This window comes from Mercurialis annua, linkage group LG7 (genome assembly GCF_937616625.2).
Source record: "Mercurialis annua linkage group LG7, ddMerAnnu1.2, whole genome shotgun sequence".
NCBI lineage: Eukaryota > Viridiplantae > Streptophyta > Magnoliopsida > Malpighiales > Euphorbiaceae > Mercurialis > Mercurialis annua.
The window spans coordinates 15,837,198-15,859,025 of record NC_065576.1 but is presented as its reverse complement, the minus strand read 5'-3'; the positions used below and the strand labels follow the sequence as shown (position 1 = coordinate 15,859,025).

The following is a 21,828-nucleotide window of genomic DNA, read 5'->3' as shown; positions in this document are numbered from 1 at the left end:
AATTTTACAATATCAAAGAAAAGTAATATGAAAACCCTTTTGATAACATTTAGTATCATTTTTACGAAATAGTATGAAATCCTAAACCTCGAATCCTGATATTAAAATCACAGTCATCGTTAAGCCCGAGAAATTAATCAACTGAGTACATCACCAATCAAACCACTAAACCAAATCCAATCCAATATCTAAGGAGTCATGATGCCCGAGAAATTAATTCGTCGAGTACATCACCGACTTCACATAATCCACAAGTTGTGAAGCCCGAGAAAATAAAATCAACCGAGTATATCACTTAGCGAAGCCTGAGAAAATTAATCAACCGAGTTCATCGCTAAACCAATTCCATTATATGCATATATAACTCAACCGAGTACATGGTTGTTTTCCTTTGCTATAACTCCCGGGATTATTCCTGTCATATTTACCTGCCTGGGTATTTCCTGAACTGGTGGGGAAAACTGAGCCACTAGAGATTGGTGCATCTATCGGGCCACTTGCATCTGAGTAGCCAGTAGATCTATGTATTCTTGTACTTGGACGACATCGGGATGAACCACCGTGGGCCCTAGGCTCCGATTCCTACCGTGGTGGTGGTCGCCTCTATAGTAAAATGGAGATTGGTCGGCACCAAGGGGATGTAAAGGAAACTCTAGGGAATCTGTGAGATGGGTATTTAAAATTGCACCGGAGGTGAATCTCTCGATGGGGATGGAGCCTCGGGGCGGACCCTTGGAAAACCATATCCTCCGTACTGAGGAACAAAAGGATTACTATCGGAAGCTACATTGCTTCCCACTTGAGTGTTCCCCAGCGGCGAAAAAACAAAACCAGGAGGTAGTTGCCCATTTCTCCTCTGCTCGTCTACACTGGTAAACCAGCGGCGAAGCTACAGTTTGTGTAAATGAACAACTAACAATTCATTAACGATATACTAAAAATTAATTTATTATAAGACAGTTTACTCACATTACTAACGGTATAATAAAAAAAATTATTATAAATGTTTAAAAATATAATTTGTTTAACCATCGGTAAACCATTGCTCAAATCTGATGGGATTTGTCTATTTTGGATCAAATGCTCAATAAACAATTGGTAAACCATTGGAAAACCATTAGTCTACACATAATCCATTTATAATCAAATAAAAAATAAAAAACAAAAGTGTACAACAAACAGATCATAAATTTTTTTTATTAAAGCCCGAGTATTGGATTCCACTTCAACTTCAGTATTTGAATCACAATTTTTTTAGAAACTATTGTTCTTTATACACAAAAAGAAAACCACATTTTGCGCAATTTTCTCAAACAATAGCAGAGAAATTACAACAATCAAGTCCCTTAATCTCACTCTAAAAAAACCATGTAGCTCAAAACCTAATTGAACTAGTGCATAGTGAATGTGAAAAGAAAGAATCAGGAAGCAGCAGCAAGTTTAAGAAAAAAAACAATGGCAAAAGACTTCCTTTTTAGTTTATCCTAAGATCATCTTCATCACAAAAATCTTTGGCTTTAAAAAAATATCTAAATCCCCAATTTTCTCATCCAATAGCGACAACACCTCGTCCATCTTGGATAGTGGCGATGGCGATGTTCACCACCAGCAGTGGTCTGTTCTTCTTGCCGACGCAGTGACGATCTCTTTGCAGAGTCAGCAGTATATTCTCTTAGTTCTCAACGTCAGCGGTGCTTCCAACAGCGGGATAGGTTCTGATGCTGGTCGTAGTACAGGTTCCTTAACCTAATTTCCCCGTTTCACTCCCATATCATTTCTCTCACTTCCCTGCTCCATTCGTCGCTCTCTCAAACCCTCCGTTGTGGTTCCGCCGGAGTCCACCCCAGTCCCGATTGAAGAAGCGAAAGGGACAAGAGTCTAATTATAGTGAGGAATTAGAAGGAAGCCGATTTTTATAAAACAAAGCATAAAATTGAACGTAGCGTATATTTCAAAAACCAAACATACCACCATATATATGAGATTAAAATTGGATTTTCCCATATTTTATGTAATTATTTTTTCTATATTATATTTGATTTAAATAAAATTTAGAATTAAATTAATCTAATATTCTAAAAAAATTATCATCTTTTAAATAAATTATTAAATTTATTAACTTTTTAATTAGATATACTTATTTTTAATAATATTCTAAAATAATAAGTATAATTGTTTTAGGGATTATTTTTCAAATACCTGTTTTTGGAAAAATATTTACAGCATTTTAGCCCATCTTTCCCGTATTTCTTACACTACCTATTTTTTTTACTTATTTACAAAAGTACCCAATATATATAAAAGATTTATCTCATTTTAGGTTAAACTTTTACTTATCCACTCTTTTTTCTCTCTTTTCTTTCTCAAAGTTCTCTCTTATTTTCTTCTTCTTTTTTTCTTCTTTTTCGTTTGATTTTCACTTTGTCTCCTCCGGTTACTTTTCCGTTCGTCTTTTCCGTTCGCGCTTCCGTCCGTCTACTTCCGATGGATTTCTCGTCGTTTCTGATCGTTTTTCCGTTCGTCTTTTCCGTTCGCGCTAGTCTGTTCGTCTCTTCTGTTCGCTATGGATTTCCCGACTCGTTTTTAGATTTGTGTAATTTTTTAGTTTTTTTGTAATGATTTGAATATTTTGTAAATAAATTATTGTAGATTTATAATTTTTTGTTTATAAAATTATTCTATTATTCATATAATTATTTATTTTGTTTTTCTCTTATTCATAAATTTGTTTATTACTACTAATTTTATAAAGAACAAATTGATTTATGGTGTATTTGTAGTAAATTTATAATATATATACGTTTTAGTGTATTTTGGGTATATTTATAGTGTATTTCTAGTGTTTTCGGGATATCTATATTTTTTGGTGCATTCCTGCTGTTTTTTAGTATATCTATGGTACATTTTCAGTGTTTATGGTGTATTTGCAGTGTTTATGGTATATTTGTAGTGTTTTCATGGTATACCAAAAATACACTATAAATACATTATATATCACTATATAACTAATCTTACACTATAAAAACACCATAAAAACACTATATATACACTATTGTTACACTATAAAAGAATAAAAGAAAATTCTAGGAAAACAAATCTATAAAAAAAATTATTAAAAACTAAAAAATAGGGTTGTGCAATCAGCCAGTTCGGTCGACCGAACCGAAAAAACCGAAAACCGATATTGAAAACCGAAAAAGGTATTTGTGAAATTAAAAAAAAAATCCGTAAATAAAAAAGTCAGAAAAGAAAAGTCAAAACTTGACAGGTAAAAGTGTAAATAAGTCACCGAAACATATATTTCAAAAAATTACCACAAATTTTTATCATGTATAATAATATTGTTATTTGTTTTATTTTTTATAAACCGTATACTTCGTACCATATAAAGTTAATAAAAATTAGAGATATTATGCTTATTATAATAAATTTTTTATTTATTTCAATTGTTGAAAAATTATTGTTATCATTATAATTTTTCTTAATTTTAGAATTTATATTAAAAATAAAACGAGGGAGGAAATTGTTTTTTTAAAAAAATTATTAAGTATGACATCATAATTTAACGGAGGACGGAAATAGTTAACTAACTTAAAGGTTGCGGAATATATATATATATATATATATATATATATATATTCAATTTGAATCTGAGCATAATTAACAATCAATATACAAGATCAATCAATATGATGTCAAATATTTTGGAATTGGCTGTTTAGTATCAAGAGATCCTGAATCCATATTACATAGATAGCAAACTGCATCACAGCTTGTTGAGCTACATTTACAGTTATCAGAGTACCTCCTTTTCAAGTTTCAAAACAGCCATGAAAGCTTCTTGTGGTACATCAACCTTACCTATCGACTTCATTCTTTTCTTCCCTTCAGCCTGGTAAGAACAACACATCTAGTTACCACTAAAACTAAACAAAACACTTAATGAACCAAACCAAGTTGAGCTCGTTTAGCAGCTAAACGAATAAACACGGCTTCAACCTACATAATTTTGATGAATCAAAAGAATATATAGTTTTGCTACGTAATTGTAATTATTTAAAAATTATATAATTATATCTAAAGAAATAATTATAAACATATTTATATATCTTTATCGAGCTCTTATAGGAGTTAGTTCACGAACTCTTAATCAAACTCATACGAGTCTGTTCACGAACAATTAAACGAGCTTATATATGTGTTAGTTCGTGAACGTAAACGAGCCGAACACCGGTACGTTTATGTTCAGCTCGTTTAAATAAATAAGCATAAAATCAAGCTCAGTTCGCCTAGGATAGGAATGGACATGAACCGAACACCAAACCACTCGTGAGTGGCTCGCTTAGCTACAATCTTAACCATTTTGATTGATATTGCTCTAGCCTTCAACTTAAGTCTAATTTAGTATATCACCTGAGGTTAGGTCAAATTTACTATTTTCTTTCTGCATTTTAAAAAATCATTCTTGTCTTATAATATTTAGATATGCGATAACTGAACTTAAAAAATTAACGGGAAAATTGTAAATTTTAAAATGAAAGAGGAAAACAATAAAAATTTAACCTAAACTTGGAAAAACAATAGTAATTATCGGTATGATTTACAACTTATTTATTTGTTTCTTTTCTTTCTTTTAAAAATTAGCCCAAAGATTTTGCACTCCCAAAAAAAAAGTAGCACAGAACGAGTGGATGATTTAATATTGATATCTAGAAACTAGCTTTACCTGTTTCTTGAGCAATTTCTTTTTCCTTGAAATGTCCCCACCTTAAAAAAAAATAAGAATAAAAAAGAATACATGTTATAAATTAATTATATACAAGGCATTACTTTTTTTTATTGCTTCATCTTAAGCCTTACGCAAGCATCTAACATAACTAATAATTTTCCCTTTTAAGAAAAATGCTCAACTTGCAGTATGGTTCCATAGTCTTACCATAGCATTTAGCCAAGACATCCTTCCTGATTGCTGATAAGCATTCACTTGCAATAATTTTGGAACCAATCGCTGCCTGTAATAAATTAGACACAACGTCAAGGACATATTTATGAAATGTAGAAGATTACCAATTACTGCATTATAAGATCATTATGTGAAATGCCATAAATGTTACAATAAACAAAAATGACGCATGACAACCATCTACTTTAAGATGTTAACAATATATATTTTATATATCAGAGACCAAAGCAACAGCAACAGTTTTATGGCCATGTTTGGTTCATGGAATAGAATAGTATGGGATAGAAAAGTTATTCCATAAGAAATGGAATAGCCATTCTTTAGTTTTTGAGAGGAGTGTTTATTCCACAAAATCATGGAATAGCAATTCTTTGGAATACCTATTCTATGAACCAAAGCAAAGAATTGTCATTCTATACGGAATAGCTATTCCATTCCGCACCTATTCCATGAACCAAACATGGCCTCTAAGTTATAACATCATAAACATTGGCAAGGAAAAATACGACTTAGAAGTTAGTTTACTTTCTTATCCATGACTTGCAAAAATGAAGCATGTTAAAATCTTGTAGAGACAGCCAAGTTGATCATCAAACAAAATTTCAATGCAAAATTCTTATTGATTAGGTGTAAAAATAATCTGTCAGTTTTTTCAAAATTGTCAAATAGAGCTGAACCAAATCGAATAAAGTCAGCTCAACATCTTTTCTTTATAGCATTTCTTGACATTTATATTGAAAAATAAGAAAATAACTAACAAATATCGGTAATTGGATTCCAGACCATACTCTTATGAGAGAACAAAATGTGGCTTGTCTTACCACTCAACTACTCAAGGGAATTGATATACGTATCATTTTTATAAAATTAAAAAAAATCCAGCTAAAACCAATTAAAATATTGTTTGGTTATTTGAGTTCGGTTAAAATAGTTGAGTTTGGTTAGTTATTTCAATTTTGACCAAATTTAATTACCGCTATTCTTGATCACAAGGTTACATCAAAATTTAGAGTCTCATGCAATTTAAAAGCAACCAAGTTAAGAAAGCAAGGCATACACCATTTTTTCCTTTTTTTATTTGTTTCTTAAACACTGCAAGGTCCAGTTGTCTTCTAGAATCTTGTTGGGCCTAAGATCGAAAACGTCCATCCCTATCAAGCAGTTCATTCGTGTTCCCATAAATCAAGCCGTTCGAAAGTGGGTTAAGAACTCGATCATTATGCCACTTTATATTATCTTTTCCCTTCTTAACATTTTCTAACATTTTTCAATGGAAATTTTATCAGGTACAGAGAGTATAAATGTTTGTTCCTTTAACATTGTTATCACATTCATTATTTTTCAGAGTAAAATGTAAAACAAAACTGAGTGCTATTGCACAAAAAGTTTTGGCAGACACCAGAAAACATTAACAAGGAGAAAAAACCTACTAAAAGAAACTAGGGAACTTACTTGGATAGGAACTTTAAACATTTGCCTTGGTATAAGCTCTTTCAACTTTTGAGTCAAAGCCCTCCCCACGGAATATGCCTGCAGAATTTGTTCATCATTAATTACTACAGTGCTACAATTGTTCTCCAATAATTTTCATCTTGTACCAAATTTATCCTTCATATGCTCAGGTGCAAGCAGTATAAGTGATAGCTAAAGAACTTGCTTGTTGCTTATCAAATTCTAAATAAAGGTTCTACAAAACAATTAAAAAAAAACAAAAAAAGATAAAAGAGATTTCCTGTCATGTCCACTTGAAAAACTTCTTCACATAATTATGGAGCTAATTTTCACTCATTGCACCTATTAAAACTGCAAAATAGTATAGACTTAATCATAGGAATTTATTGGAATTAACTATTCAACTTTCCTACTTTAATCACGCAACATTGTATATATATATATATATATATATATATATATGTATCCTGCCACCATTCACAAATACATAGATATATTGTTCTCCATCTTTATTCATATGGTATCAGAGCCATATTGCCTGTCTCGGTGTTTATTCTTCTCAGGTTGTCTTAGAAAGCAATCCATTTCTATAAAATCAAGTTCTACCCCACTGAGCAGAATTACGGTTCTTTTAGGTCACCTCACTAAAGTGACATTTGGTTCTCAATGCGGCATATGAGCAGCAGCATCTCAGGATCGGCCAATCCCCAAACTCCGTTAACAATGAGGCTTGCGTGTGAGCCTCACGTGACAATCATACCTTCTGTCAACTTCGCCACATGTCTGCAGGTGGAGAAGTGTGTGTCAGTGGTCTGGTCTGTGTTCTGACTTGTTTTTCCGGCGTCGCTCTAACCTGACTGGTCTTAGTGTGGCATTCATTTCTGGTGATAGAACTTAAAAGTTGGTCATCTTTCTAGGTCTGTTTCTGGAAATATTGGCGGTTTTATTTATACTAAGTCTATTTATGGATTTTCTATTACTTAACGGCGAGTGAGCGACACCGTCCATAAAATGGCTTCGGTAAATAAAAATTAAATAATACAAGGACCTATAGAGTAGCAAACTTTGAGGGGATCAGATATACAAAATTTTGAGAATACATGGCTTATTTTATGGGATAAGCCTAATCCCTATAATCAAGCTAACCAATCTTAGCTTATTTCCTAATAAACTGTTAACAGGTTTTGTTTTTGAATAAATTGTTTTTGTTATATTCTATTAATTGACAACCTAGTTTTATGTAGAGCCTTACGATCTTGCTAATAAGTCCTTAGGCTTTTTTTGAATAGGTCCCTAAACTAATATAAATGTCAACACTCCCTCTCAAGATGGGCGAAAGATATCCACTAAGCACATCTTGTTACATAGTTTAGATAGATCTAATGAACAGCCACTTGGCGAGACACTCGGCCACTTGGCCAGATAGTCAGCCACTTGCCTCCAGTTGCAATATGACTTAACTGCAATAGCTTCTCTTCAATGAAAAAACCTATCAATCTCAACATGTTTGATTATGTCGTGTTGTGTTGCACTGGTTGTTGGCAATGCTGATTGCCAACTTAATATCACACCACAGCTTCATTTGAGCCTCTTGATCCTTTTTTAGTTCTACCAATAGAGCTCTCAGCCACAAAATCTTGGCGACTCCTAAGGCCATGGCCTTGTACTGTGTCTCCATTGTTGACCTCGCTACTACCGACTGCTGCTTGCTCTTTCAAGATACCAAGTTGCCTCCTACAAACATGCAATATCCTGAGGTGAACCTTCTATCATCAGTGCAACTAGCCCAGTCAAAATCACAATAGTCTTAATGCTTAAATGACCATTTTTTCTGAAGATCAATCAGTGCACTTTTTAGGTACCTCAAAATTTGATACACTGTGTCCATATGGCCTTTTATAGGGACATGCATGTAGCAGCTCACCACGCTCACGGCAAATGAGATGTCGGGACAAGTATGAGTGATAGATCAGTCAGCCAACAATCTCTGGTACCTCTCACAATCAATTGGCTCTGCCGCCTCTGCACCCAATTTGAATTTCTGATTAGTTGGAGAAATTACAAGGTCGCATCCCAACATGCAGCAAATATGTCCACTGAGATAGAACAATCCCCTCTGCTCCACGAGCCACCTCAATCACAAGAATATTTAAGTTGTCCAAGGTCTTTCACCTCAAAGTCTTTACCCAATCTCACGACTAGCCGAGTAATCTCTCCTTCATCATCACCAGTGATAACAATATCATCAACATACACAGCAAGCATAGTAATATGATCCCCATCTTGTCAAAAGAACAGTGTGGTTGGCATTGATCTGTTGATAGCTCATGCCTACCTTAGCTCTCCTGAACCTATCAAACAAAGCTCGAGCCTGTTTCAATCCATACAAGAACTTACTCAGTCTGCATACCTTGCCAAGTGTCCGGTTTATGCCGAAATCTAGTGGTATCTCCATGTACACCTCTAGCAAATCAGCGTGAAGAAAAGCATCTTTCACGTTCAGTTGGTTTAGCTTCCATCCACCATTTACAGCTAGGAAAACAAGCGTCCTTATTATACTTATCTTAGCTACAATTGTAAAGATCCCATCATAGTCAATGCCATATGTCTGACTATACCCTTTCACCACCAACTATGCCTTGCAGCGCTGAATTCGCCCTTATGGGCTCTACTTCACAATAAAGACCCACTTGCATCCAACTGTCCTTTTCCCTGCTGGTAGAGACTCTATCTCCCATGTTCTATTCTATCGAGAGCCCCAAGTTCTTCCTGCATGGTTGCTTTTCATTTGGATTTTCCTTAACTACTTGCCAACACTTAGATATAGAGACAATGAATGCTCCATGTACAGGTAATTCCACTTAAAAATGCTTAAATACTAATATTATAAATGAGGGTAATATAGGAACAAAATGATAACAATTACAAATGAGACTATTATTTTGGAACAAACAAAATAGGCAAATGGGACTATTATTTTGAGACCGAGGAAGTTTAAATCAAATAGATAAGTAAAGAAAATAGGTGAGCTGTGACGTGGCAAAAAAAGGATGATGTGTGCCATAGATAAAACTAACAGATAAAAAATGTTAAAATATCAAATTGACAAAGATAAAATTTAGCAAAGTACAAATTTAATGACAGACTTTTTGTGTGATCCTAATAAAAATTTCAGAAGTTTTAAGTTTAATATTAAAATTTAAGGGCTATGGTGAGAAAAATTGAGGAACTGCCCATGAAAATTACCCTAATTATTAAGTTTCAAAGTAGCAGGCAGCCACATAGCTAAACTTTATACATCAATACTAGGGGACATAGGTACAAATGACCCACTTTACCTTATCCTTGTGCACAATAGTAGAAAGTGGTTCCACTGGTTCACCATTTATCTGAATGTCAAGCTTTATTAAATCACTTTCTTTGTATCTGTCCATCAAAATGAAAAAAAAAATATACAATTACTTCAAAACAATATGAGGAGACCATATTACAAAGCTTAAAAAGTCAAAGTCACGTAAGAAAAAAAAATGAATTACAATACTTTTGGCATAAGTTCTTTCACCTAATAATTAATAATGACACTAGCTATAATGATGCCATCGAAAAAAAATGGAAGCCCCACATGACCAAAGAGACGGGCATTCTTCGAGTTATACCTCATGAAGTACAGAAACATGCTTTAAATGATTTTCCAAGTTCTCGAAACCTTTCAGAAACTGAAACTCAAATTTCTAACACAAATTTCTAGTAAATGATTGAATATATACTTTTTTTATATTAAATTAAAATCTATATATACATCTTTAAATTTGTTAAACTTATAAAAATATCCCTACTTTTTATTATTTACACGTATTCCCACATTTCCGTTTTTATATTTTGGAGAAATATAATTTTTTTCCATGTCCATTTCTGTTTTCACAGATTACACGTAATCTACACATGTATATAAATTTATAACAAAAAGAAAACTCTTAATGAGTGGATGGTTTGGTGAAAGAAAAAGCTGCAAAAAGAACTAAAGAAGTTTAAAATGAAAGATATTAAAGTAAACATTTATAAACCCATTACTTTCAGCTCTCTCCGTTCTAAACAGCCAAAAGCTTTGCACCTCTTTTTCTTTCAGCTCCAAAAGATATCAAAAGAGCTTGTTTTCTTTTCACTCATTACAGAAATAATTACTACACAATCTCCACAGCATCTAATCATTGCAGTCTATACCCTCTTGTAAGATGATTAAGGATGCATAGGATACGTTCATAGTCATGTTTGATTCAGAATTATTCAGTTTATGATTTTTCAACTGTTGCACCGTTTTTTAGTTTCGACCAAAACTTTTATTTTTCAGTTTACAATTTCTCATGATTTGAGAAACTGATTAAAATATGAGCCCATGCAAAGTGAAAATAAATAACAAAAAAAAAGCATTTTCCTTGAAAAGTTTTTGAAAAAAAATAGCTTAGCTTTTATCTTTTTTCATGTATGATCGACTCCCTAAACATGCCCCCTAACCCCATTACACCCCTATTTTGTTTATTCTCTCTATTTCTCTTCTTTCTTTCACTTCTTTAATTTCCCTTTCCTTAGAATGAATGTGTCCATTAATGTCCCAAAGTCAAAACAATGAGAAGATTATGTGCAATAATAAATGAAAAGAAAAGGCTCTGAAAATATTATATATTTCCCAGTTGAGAATAGATGTTTTAGAAAGCAGACAAATACTGTAAATAATTCTCAAAAAATGAAAACTGTAAATATTTTCTTTTTTAAACAAAATGTAAAAAAAAAATTATAACTTTAAAAATTACAACTTTTACCAATTTGCTAAATTTGAACGAATTATTAAATCATATTAAAATTTTGCAAAAGTAACAAAGCTTTACCAAAAATGAAAAGTCATTTGAAATTCCTAATTTCCATACGATTGAGCCTCAAATAAACATTAATATTGTATTGAACAAATTAATAATTTCTAAAATTTATTTTTGACGACTTTCTCAATAAGATATTCTTCCAAAATGTCCCAGACATAACTCTAAATATCTACGGATGGATTAACTGCAAAACATGCTTTTAGAAAATTTTTGATGTAGGCTATGTTATTCTTTACTTGACTAAACTAGCTGCTAGTTTGGCTAGGGTCCTCAAGAAGCTGTAACACATGCTCCTATAAGTTTTATATGTTTTCAACTACTCATAACTACCTACTCATAAACTACAAAAACATACATCATACATGAAATTTTCTTGGCTCCCCTTATATTTCTTAGGGCCAGAATTGTGAAATTTACCCGATAAAATTGTACTCCATGCTGGCATATCCTTTACTTCTCGACTTTAGCTGATCAAAGAAATCACCTACCATCTGCATAGTAAAATGAAACTAAGCAAAGAAAAACTAAAATCTGTATGTATGCCAGAAGCTAATCCAGTGACTAGCAATTTGATACAAGTGGTCTACAACAAGAAGGCACAATGTTACCTCAGCTAGGGGCAAATTATAGGTAAGCGATGCTCTACTTTCAGTTATAAATTTCATTTCTTTAAACTCTCCTCTTCTTTCTTGAGCAAGCTCCATAAGTGAGCCAATATAGTCTTTCGGTGTAAGCAATTCAATCTTTTCAGACCAACCAAAATATACATGGAAAAAAAAAAAGAAAACGGAAATTATGCTGCAGTTCATTATGAAGGATTTATATCTCCATAAAATCTTAACAGATATTACAGCTGAAAGACCAACCTTAACAAGTGGCTCCTCAATTGATTTTCTTTTCCCTTGTTCAGGAAGTGCAGATGGATTTGAGCATTCAATCTTCAAGAAATCAAGTTGAAGATCAATATACAAAATGAGTTGGTGAACATGGGTTGCACAATAACTTGGAAAAAATGTAGCCACCAAGAATTGTAAGACAACAAATTACATAAAACGTAAACCAAAAAAAAAAAAAACTTTGGAAGTAAATTGAACTGCGACAGGAATATACAAATAAGTACAAGTTTATTATGTAGAAAATCTATATTGCATATAAAGATAATGATGCTATATTGAATGTTGTTTACAGCCACCTATAAACTGAGTTATTCTGTTAGATAAGTCGCATAATAATTACTAAATAATAATTTCTAGATACTTGCTCAATACTTGATCCAAGTTTTAAATAGCTCACTTTGAACTCGAACTTTGTTACATATCAGAAAATAAGCTTTTAATTAGCACCATTATAGAATTTGATTTGATTGTATTTTATTCCTAGAATAGATTTCTTTCATTTCTAGTAAAGACTCGGTCATGTATATAAAGAAGTGTATAATTCCTCAATGAAATATAGGAAGTATTCTCTTCCTTTCCTTTTTTACATAGTATCAAAGCCTAATCAGTTCAAATAAACCCCTTGCGAATTATTTCTAGTTCTTCTTTCTGTCAAATACAAGTTGCTATAGGGCGTCGAACTTTTATCACTTCTCTAGAGTGAGTATCGGTCATCACCATTTGTCCAAGAAGGAGAACCAGCCATCGATCAGCGTTTATGGAGAATTTGGTGACCAACAAGTCCGCGAGTGAGCCAAACACGCCGACACAAGTGAAAAGTAAATGAAAAAATTATAGAGATTAATTAGCAACTATAATATGAAATTAAAAAAATGGCTCAAACTGGAGGTTGGGGAAGTGAGTGATAAAATGAGACTTTTAAATCACGAGTTAGCTCTGTGTTTGTTTATTTATTTTATATGTAATGACTAGTACATGGTAAAATGATCTTAGCTCATTTACACCCCTAAGAACGAGTAAGAACGAAAGCATTTGACAAAATAAAAGGCAGAATTAATTCTAAATGCCATTTGCTAATCTCTTTTTTTTACTAATGATTATTATTGAGAACCATGGCTAGTAGTAATCAACATTTATGATCATGTACTAACAACTTTTAAAATATGATAAAACTATATAGTTTTTTTTTTGCCAGAGATAGATAAAACTATAGTTACAATTATGCTAATTTTATCCTGCTCGTCTTGCTGAATAATACAAGCAGAACTCATACTGTTATTTATATTGATGCTGCAAAGATGAGTTATAACTGAATGGAAGAGGTAGTGGTCAGCATATGTGCAAATACTCTCATTGCCACATTCAAGCAAGGTATAAAATCTAGGATAGGAAGAAACTTACAATATCACCATTTATGCAGTTCACTCTGTATACAACACTTGGAGCAGTAGTTATCAAGCTCAGATTATATTCCCTCTCAAGCCTTTCCTGTAAGAGCAAATAATTTCAGCTGCACTTTTGGTATCAAAACATTTACCAGAACTTCATAGCAGCAAAAAATCAAACCTGAACTATTTCCATGTGGAGAAGACCTAAGAACCCGCACCTAAAGCCAAAACCCATGGCACTTGATGTTTCAGGTTCAAACTGCAAATTTCACAGAAGCAATGACATATGTTTTTTTTACTAATTTAGCTATTAACAAAATGAACTACAACTCTTTTTAGGCCTAATGACCCAAAAATTTCCAAATTCTAACAAAAAAAATTAATTTGGTCAATTATACCCTGATTTAAAGAATTTTATTTCAATTGTAGCCATGTTTTCCAAATTGAAAAAAAACATGCTTTCTTACGAGGCGGTCATTAGATGATGGCAAGCCAAATTCACCAATTGAACCACAAAAGGAAATTATTTAATGACTACTACATGAGCAAAATCAAGCTAAATTGTTTCAATGAGCGAATTTAGCTATTATTGAGATTAAATTCTTCAAATCAAGCTATAATTAATAAAACTAAAAGGGTCAGTTAGAAATGATAAAAGCGGCAAATGTGCAATTTTTTGGATCACTGCAGCTTCTTTTAAGACAATGGTAAATTTTTTATAATGAAACTATCTTGATGGGTGAATCTAATGCATGGGACAAAACAAGCGAGTATAAGTGAAAGAAAGAAGAAAAACAACAAAGGAACAGTTGCAGGGAAAACAAGATCACAGACACTGTTTAACTTTTGTTTTCTCTTTTAGGAAATAATTACAAAGAAAGGAAGAATACGACCTGAAAGGCATCCCACAATTCAAAATACATCCTGACCATGTTCTAAATGCCCATAGGTTACTAAAGGAGTAATCATTGCATTGACCTTTAACTGAAGAAACAATCTAAGATTAAGGCACAAAATTAAGCCACAAGTTTCCATAGGCGTTTTGGAAGGTATTCAATCTTAGCAACGATTCCCACTGGAATCTCACAGGAGGAATACTAGATTAAAAGCCTGATCCTGAATTGTGAATCAACCAAGAGATGCAATCTCCCCATGATCTAACAATTCTAAATATTTGGCTTTTGACCAGAATCTTACCGAAGCAACAGCCACCTAAACTAAGTCACAAAATTAAGCCACAGGTTTCCATATGCATTATGAAAAGTATTCAATCTTAGCAACAACTCCCAGAGAAATCTCACATAAGGACAAATAAGAAATACAAGATTAAAATTCTGATCCTGAATTGTGCATCAACCATAAGACAATCTCTTCAAGCTGACAGTTCTAAGATTTTGGCTGTTGCCATAATTGACCAGAATTACTTTTCAAAAGGTTCCTCAATATATATGTTTTTATGGTCAATCTGTATTTGCATTGTATGCAACAGTAATATTAATATACCTTCAGTGCAGCATCATTGAGTTGTAGTTTTTCCAAAGCATCACGTAGCTCAGAAAACCTATCAATAGGATAAGATGAAATAATTTAATAAGCACTTTCAAGGACATCAATAAGCAAAAGAGTCCAGAATATAGTATGAAAGTACTGATCAGAACAAGAAAAGTCTCAATACTGGTCTGCATCAACAGGGAAAAGGCCGCAGAACACCATTGGAGTGGCTTCCTTATATCCAGATAGTGAGTTTTGTGCTCTCTTATTGTAGTGAGTAATAGTGTCTCCCACCCTGGCATCTGCTACTGATCTTATGGAAGCAGAGAGGTATCCTACCTGGACAGATACTAATAAAAGTTAAGGAGCGGAAAAGTGGGGGAAGGAAGTAAGATCAGAACGGCTATTATTGAATTGCAAGATCTTTCATAATAAAAAAAATGTAAGAAAAGAAAAACTACCCGAAGTTGAAACACAAATATGAAAGGGAAAAACTAACCACAGAAGAACTTGTCAAAGTAAGGCTACAATAAATACGAGAAATTTAAGCCAATGAGCTGTTTCTAGGTGATCCATCAAATAAAGAAAAGAATGGAAGATAATTTGGAAACTTGAGAAGAAAATAACTTTAAGTTCTTGAAGAAAATACTAAATAGTCTTGAACAAAAAAAAATTATGGCCAGTAGCTCTGGACTTGGACTTGGACTTGGACTTGCACGAGTAAAGAAATATATCCAACAAATCAATATCAAGAACTTAGATTTCCACTAGTCTCTAAGTTTATGAGCTTAACCCTGTCAGTGGTATCCTGGCTTATGCCTGATATATTTTTGTGTTATTAAAGTTGGAACACACAAAAAAAAATCACAGATCCTGAAAAAGTAAAACCCAGAGTTCAGAAGCCCTGTTACAAACAGTAGGAAGCGAATTTTGAAAATTGGAGAAAGGGCCAATTAATTATTCATAATCAAAGAACAAATGCAGCCCTGTTTCAATAAATTTAAAAATTTAATTAAGCATTTTTTTCAGGATATTCTTTGAACTGAAGGTAGATTTCTGTAAAAGATAAATTTTAATGATTATATTAATGCAGGAAGTCCTTCAGTTTGTGAAAGATCAAGTTTCCTGTCACTTAAGGAGAATGAAATTTGATTTCAGTACTCAGGTTACGTTGTTACTACATGGTTTCAGTAGGAATATGCGCACCTATGTGTGAATTTGTGATAAAAGGAAACTTAAGAGATCTCTCTCCCCAGACCTATCTTCAGTCTAATTGAACTTTCGATTGCTTTCAGAGAAAAAAAATTCAGTTCAAATAGTGGCAGTAGGTCTGCATACACCTGAAAATGCATATTTTTTAGAAAATTGAGATGTAGGTTCCTCTCCCCACCCAAAAAAAAAAAGATAAGAGGAGGAGAAAAAGAAAGAAAAGAAAAAGGAAGAGAACATGGTTCGACAGATAAATAGTTAGGATATACAGCCTTACCTCACCCGCATATAATTCTTCCACTTGCATCTGATTGGGAGATAAAACTCCTATTTCATCAGCAAAGTAGTCCTGTAAAATAAGAAACAAATCACTACTTTAAAAAGAATCATACACACCAATCATGAACGCATAGTAGATGTGTGTACTTTTAGTTGCATATACCTAAACAGTGGAAGAATAAACATTGTATATGGGTTAACAAACTGATTAGTAACTGAGAAGAGGACTTCACCTTCTTACTGGCCATAAAAAGAATTCTATCACCTTTCTTTATGCTCCCATCTATGACCCGGAAATACACAATAACACCACGATATGGATCATAATAGCTGCAAAGTATTTTTAAAGTTCAACAAAGACAAAAGGAGAAGTTCACATCTATAAAAATTACAGTGGCAAAAAGAAGAGAACATGGTTGATAGATAAATGTGAACTGGCCAAAGCAGAATGGCACTATGCAAATTGGCAAAAGAGAACTGGCCATAATCTCCCTGCTTAAAAATTTACTGATTTCCAAAAATGCACATGAAGTGACTTCTTAGAATATCCAGTTTTTTGGAGAATTCTTAATCAGACAAATAAGATAAGAATGTAGATTACCTAACCAAGAGGAAAATTGGATATAAAAAAGTTCATGAACATATAGCGCACAGCACAAAGACATATACGATTACTGTTGTCACCACAGATACACAGCCTTTATGTTGATTAGTCTATATAAAACCATGGCAGATACACACCTGTCAAAGATTAAAACCCTCAATGGCATGTCAGAAGTATCACGCGGTGGAGGAATCCGTTCTACAATTGCACTCAGAATGTCAAATATACCTATTCCTTCCTGCAGAAAGAGCAGCAATACCAGATAAAATCACATTTAAAGCAATAATTGCATTAGACGGAACCATGCAAGTAGAAAATAAATTGATAAAAGATGACAATCATGGACCTTTGCGGAGCACCGTATTGCATTGCTACAATCTAAACCAATAACCTAAACAAAAACACATGATCTTCAGTTAGTTCTTAAACAGCATCTAGCAACAAGAATCCATTTATTTGACATCAGAACTTTACAAGGAAATAATGAAATGGTGAATCAAATTATCTTGCGCCACTCTTTTATCAAGTAACATAAAACGCTGAATATCACTGCGTATTCAACTTTACGGTACATTTGGTGCTTTTCTTTAACTAACCTACAAGAATGTGTGTGCATGCCTTGTCAAACAGATTCAAAGAAGCCTAAATACTTAAAATAGCTTCCAAGCTACAGGGACAAATATTGATTACACACCCATTAAACAAATGGAGTTTCTTCCATTTTGTGCACCAACCTCTTCAATCTCCTGGATAACACGATCTGGCTCAGCGCCTGGAAGATCTATTTTGTTTAAAACCTGTCAAATAAGCATGTATAATTGTTATAAACTTGCATTCATATGTCTTATGGGTGCAACTAATTGCAAACATTGAGAACTAACTGCAATATGAGCATAATCTAGCAAGTATGCTCAATACTAGATAAAGCTCAAGTTTAACTGGACTCGAAAACTCAAGACTCTGACTACAAGCTTACTTTTATTTTAACATTCAATTAATATCGGATTAGAAATATTTGAGCTCAAACTAGACTCGACTTGAATATCATTGTAATACTGTTTAGGCTAAAAGACTAAAAAAGTACAAACATTTTCCCCATTACTAGCTTTAGCCAATTATAATATAACCAATTATTATCTCAGCCGACAAAAAAAAACAATCATTTACTTGAGCTGCTGATTATAGCCAGAACTAAAATATTATTCATTAATCAAAAAGATAGTATCCTCTTTCCTGCATTTTCTTATCAATTAGACACAAGAAACGATATAACCACCAACCAAAACAAATGTAAAGAAAGAAAATTGTGATTTTGTGTTGAAAATCTAGATTTACTTATTTTGTACAGCTAAATTTCCATGTAACTCTGTTTTAAGATAGAATAATCTGGTCCTAATTTGTGGGAGCATCTTCAAGCTAAGTATGCTGGGACTAGCCACGCCGATATGAAAGATTTGAATGGAAGTGAATATTCAGAGAGACAGGTATGCATCATATATTGGACAAAACCTGATGTTGGCTTACTCTGCTATTTGAAAACAGCCTTTTCCTCCTCTCCTTGTGCAAACAACACGTGGGTTTATTAAGGGTAGTTTAGGAAATATGTATGCATTAATGACATCCTTAATGTGAGTGCCTTACTCCAAAAGGCCATTTATTTAAGAATGGACGGAATATTAAATCTAGGCATACGATTACTTTAAATACACTTGATTCCTATTTTAATTTATAAACTTAATAATACTTCTAATATTTAATAATCTTGCAAATCATCAAGTATATTAATTATAAAATAATTGACTATATAAATAAAAAATATATACACACTTCCATTTGAACATGTAGGCCATCTCTAGAGTGTTCTCAAATAGGTGACGTTAGAACCACCCAATCTGCATACATCGTTATCGTGTATCTAGCACATGGATCATGTGCGCAGCATAACTAAAACATCTTATTATTCACTATTACTGCTATGTAGATTCCATTTTTCCAGGACTTAAGTAATTAAAACCAGAAGGCCATGTGAAAATGAACTAGAACAATACCAAAGCAGGTGATATCCATAAATAGTGTCAATGGACTCAGCTTTGAGGTTTTACCATCCCCCAAAAAAATTTATACACATGAAATCACACACAGACGTACAATAGGTGCAGAAATATAGCTAACTTACAGGGATAATTTCTAGGTTGTTTTCCAAGGCTAGATAAAGATTAGCCAGTGTTTGCGCTTCCACACCCTATTATAAAAATTAATTGTTTATAATGGCAAATTAATATATGAAGACATGAAAGCAATGTAAGAAATAGTGTTGCATTAAAGTTTGAATTTGCATATACATACTTTGAAATAAAATATACTCATAAATATGAAATGTTAAGCAAATTCACAAACTTTAAATTGCATTAAAAAATGAAAATAAAGCATGAAAGCATAGAACGTAAAGATTAGATTTCACCTGAGAAGCATCAACAACCAAGAGAGCACCCTCACAAGCAGCAAGAGAACGAGAAACCTGCATATAAATGGCAGACCAAGCCCATTAGCTAAGGTTAAGAAACAAAGCTCAAGCTCACTTTAGAGATAATTTAGTGGATGTAATTAAGCGCAGACTAGGAAAACGGTAAATCTTAAGCAGATCATTTGTTGAATAATGGGCTAAAGTACATGAATTTTAAAACTGATTTTGAATCCAGGATGTATAAATTGTTATGAGTAAGATGCACAAAAGTGCCTATATAAAGTAGTTATGCTAAAACGCAATAAGATTTTTATTACAACACATATAGAGAACTTTTTTAAAGTTCATTCACTGAAAAAGAAATTCATGTTGCTTGATTTGCACTTTTCTATGCCAATCAAACAAAAGAGGTGTATCTAGATAAAACTCAGCATCACTGTCTTCAATTAAAGCTGAACCTATCCTAGCTTAAATGAACAGCTCATTGTAGACAAACCGAGATTGAGCTTGCAAATGCTAAACTCAGCTTGGCCCTTATTTCGACCTTGATGATTGAGAATTCCTGGTAAGTCGTAACGATAAAAGATTTAATAATAAATTAATGTTTCCCCATAATCTCGCAAAAAGAAAAGGAAAAAAAAAGGTTTACTGCTGGATATCATGTAAGTTGTAAAATCACTACAAAAAATGATGTTTAGAACTGGAAACCCCTCTTCGTGGCTAGGAATCTAAGGTTTTTGAACCTAATCCTGAATCTGGCAATGAGTTGATCACTCATATAAATATAGCAGTACAATAGGGGAGTGTGGGGTGATTGTGGGGGAACAAGAGAATTGAGTGATATCCTAGTTCAGTGTATTAAGAAAAAATAAGAAACTAAAATCAGGAATAGAAATTATACTTGTGGAAAAGAATGACCACGTGCCATGTTCACGTACCTCATAGGAGAAGTCCACATGGCCAGGAGTATCAATCAAATTCAGACAATATGGTTCATTTTCATAAACATAACGCATCCTAGCTGCCTGGCACAATTTTCAAAACAAGACTTGTCACATTATCTTAGATGTATGTAGAAAATAATAGAACAATGATAACAAACATAATCAAGATTTGATATGAATCTATGATTATGTAGCACATAAATTCACATTTTCCAGATCATGCACAAAAATTACACACTTGTAGCATTGAGGACCAGGTGACACAGCAGTAGCTATTTATCAATTACTCTAACTCATTAAATCCCTTACTACTTGTGACCCAAAAGCTCAAGTTAATAAATGAGCCTGTCTAAAAAAACAAGCCAAACTTAAATTAGCTTAGCTTGAGTTTTCACTTGACCAGCCTGAACCAAACAAATCTACTCTGGTGAAACTTCCTAGCTAATTATAAAGAAACACCCCAGTTACAGAATGTATATTTATTTGAAGAGAAAACCTGTAATTTGATAGTGATGCCTCTCTCTCTTTCCAAGTCCATATTATCAAGAAACTGCTCCTTCATCTCTCGCTTATGGACAGTCCCAGTCATTTGGAGCAATTTGTCGGCCAAAGTTGATTTTCCATGATCAATATGCGCTATTATACAAAAATTCCTTAAATTCGATATCGGAACCTGCACTTGTTCATCCAACACCAACCATTCATGAACTTTCCAGGCGAAAATATATAAATATATCATTCGATTATTACCTTGGAAAGACGGTGCTGGCCAACTTCGGCTGCGAAATCCAAGTCAACTGTTGCTGACTGCCTTCCGGTGGTGGCACGGCGGAGCAGGCGGAGCTTAGAAGCGTCGCCGGTTTTATGGGAATGGGAGAAAGTGAGGTGAGGGCTGTTTTTTGGGGTTTGGTAAAATCGGTAATTGGATAAGAAGAGCAGCAGCGAAGGTGAGAGGTCTGCGGTTGTTGCCATTTCGAGAGACGGATGTCTTTAAAATTTTTTTAATTAAATTGTTTTGCCTCGCATTTAAATCTCTCCTTCTTTCTTCAATCCATTTTTTTTGCCACGCCAGTGTATCAAGTTTTAACGGTTACCAAAATTTTAATTTAAACTAATCATTTCTATTTGGCTTAATTATTTAAAAGACCCCCACCTTGTAAACATTTTTTAGTTTATACCCTCATTTAAGAAAAAGTTCATTTGTATTCTTTTTTTGATTTTTCGTTTTCATCTCTATCCTAAAATTTAAATTTTTGACAATTAA

The 21,828-nt window shown here is 33.2% G+C and overlaps 1 protein-coding gene across 3 annotated transcripts; it reads right to left on the bottom strand.

Moving 5' to 3' along the window:
• Positions 1-3,673: 3,673 nt before the first annotated feature.
• LOC126655336 (translation factor GUF1 homolog, chloroplastic) lies at positions 3,674-21,616 on the bottom strand. 3 transcript variants are annotated; one of them, XM_050349465.2, is made up of 22 exons: positions 21,315-21,613; positions 21,061-21,237; positions 20,559-20,645; positions 19,618-19,674; positions 19,333-19,398; positions 17,891-17,953; positions 17,503-17,547; positions 17,294-17,394; positions 16,786-16,882; positions 16,551-16,622; positions 15,249-15,403; positions 15,077-15,134; positions 13,752-13,832; positions 13,587-13,673; positions 12,156-12,227; positions 11,898-12,032; positions 11,707-11,780; positions 9,754-9,841; positions 6,416-6,493; positions 4,937-5,012; positions 4,727-4,767; positions 3,674-3,892 (listed from the first exon to the last, which is right to left on the bottom strand). In XM_050349465.2, the coding sequence occupies exons 1-22, from the start codon at positions 21,534-21,536 to the stop codon at positions 3,797-3,799; spliced, it is 2,028 nt and encodes a 675-aa protein (XP_050205422.1). In that variant the 5' UTR covers positions 21,537-21,613; the 3' UTR covers positions 3,674-3,796. The 3 variants fall into 3 exon arrangements, 2 of the variants coding, with proteins under 2 accessions (XP_050205422.1, XP_050205423.1); XR_007633002.2 differs by lacking the exons at positions 3,674-3,892; positions 4,727-4,767; positions 4,937-5,012; positions 6,416-6,493 and adding exons at positions 7,672-8,149; positions 8,278-9,184 and having other exon boundaries at positions 21,315-21,616; XM_050349466.2 differs by lacking the exons at positions 3,674-3,892; positions 4,727-4,767; positions 4,937-5,012; positions 6,416-6,493 and adding an exon at positions 7,672-9,184 and having other exon boundaries at positions 21,315-21,616.
• Between the last annotated feature and the right edge of the window lie 212 nt (positions 21,617-21,828).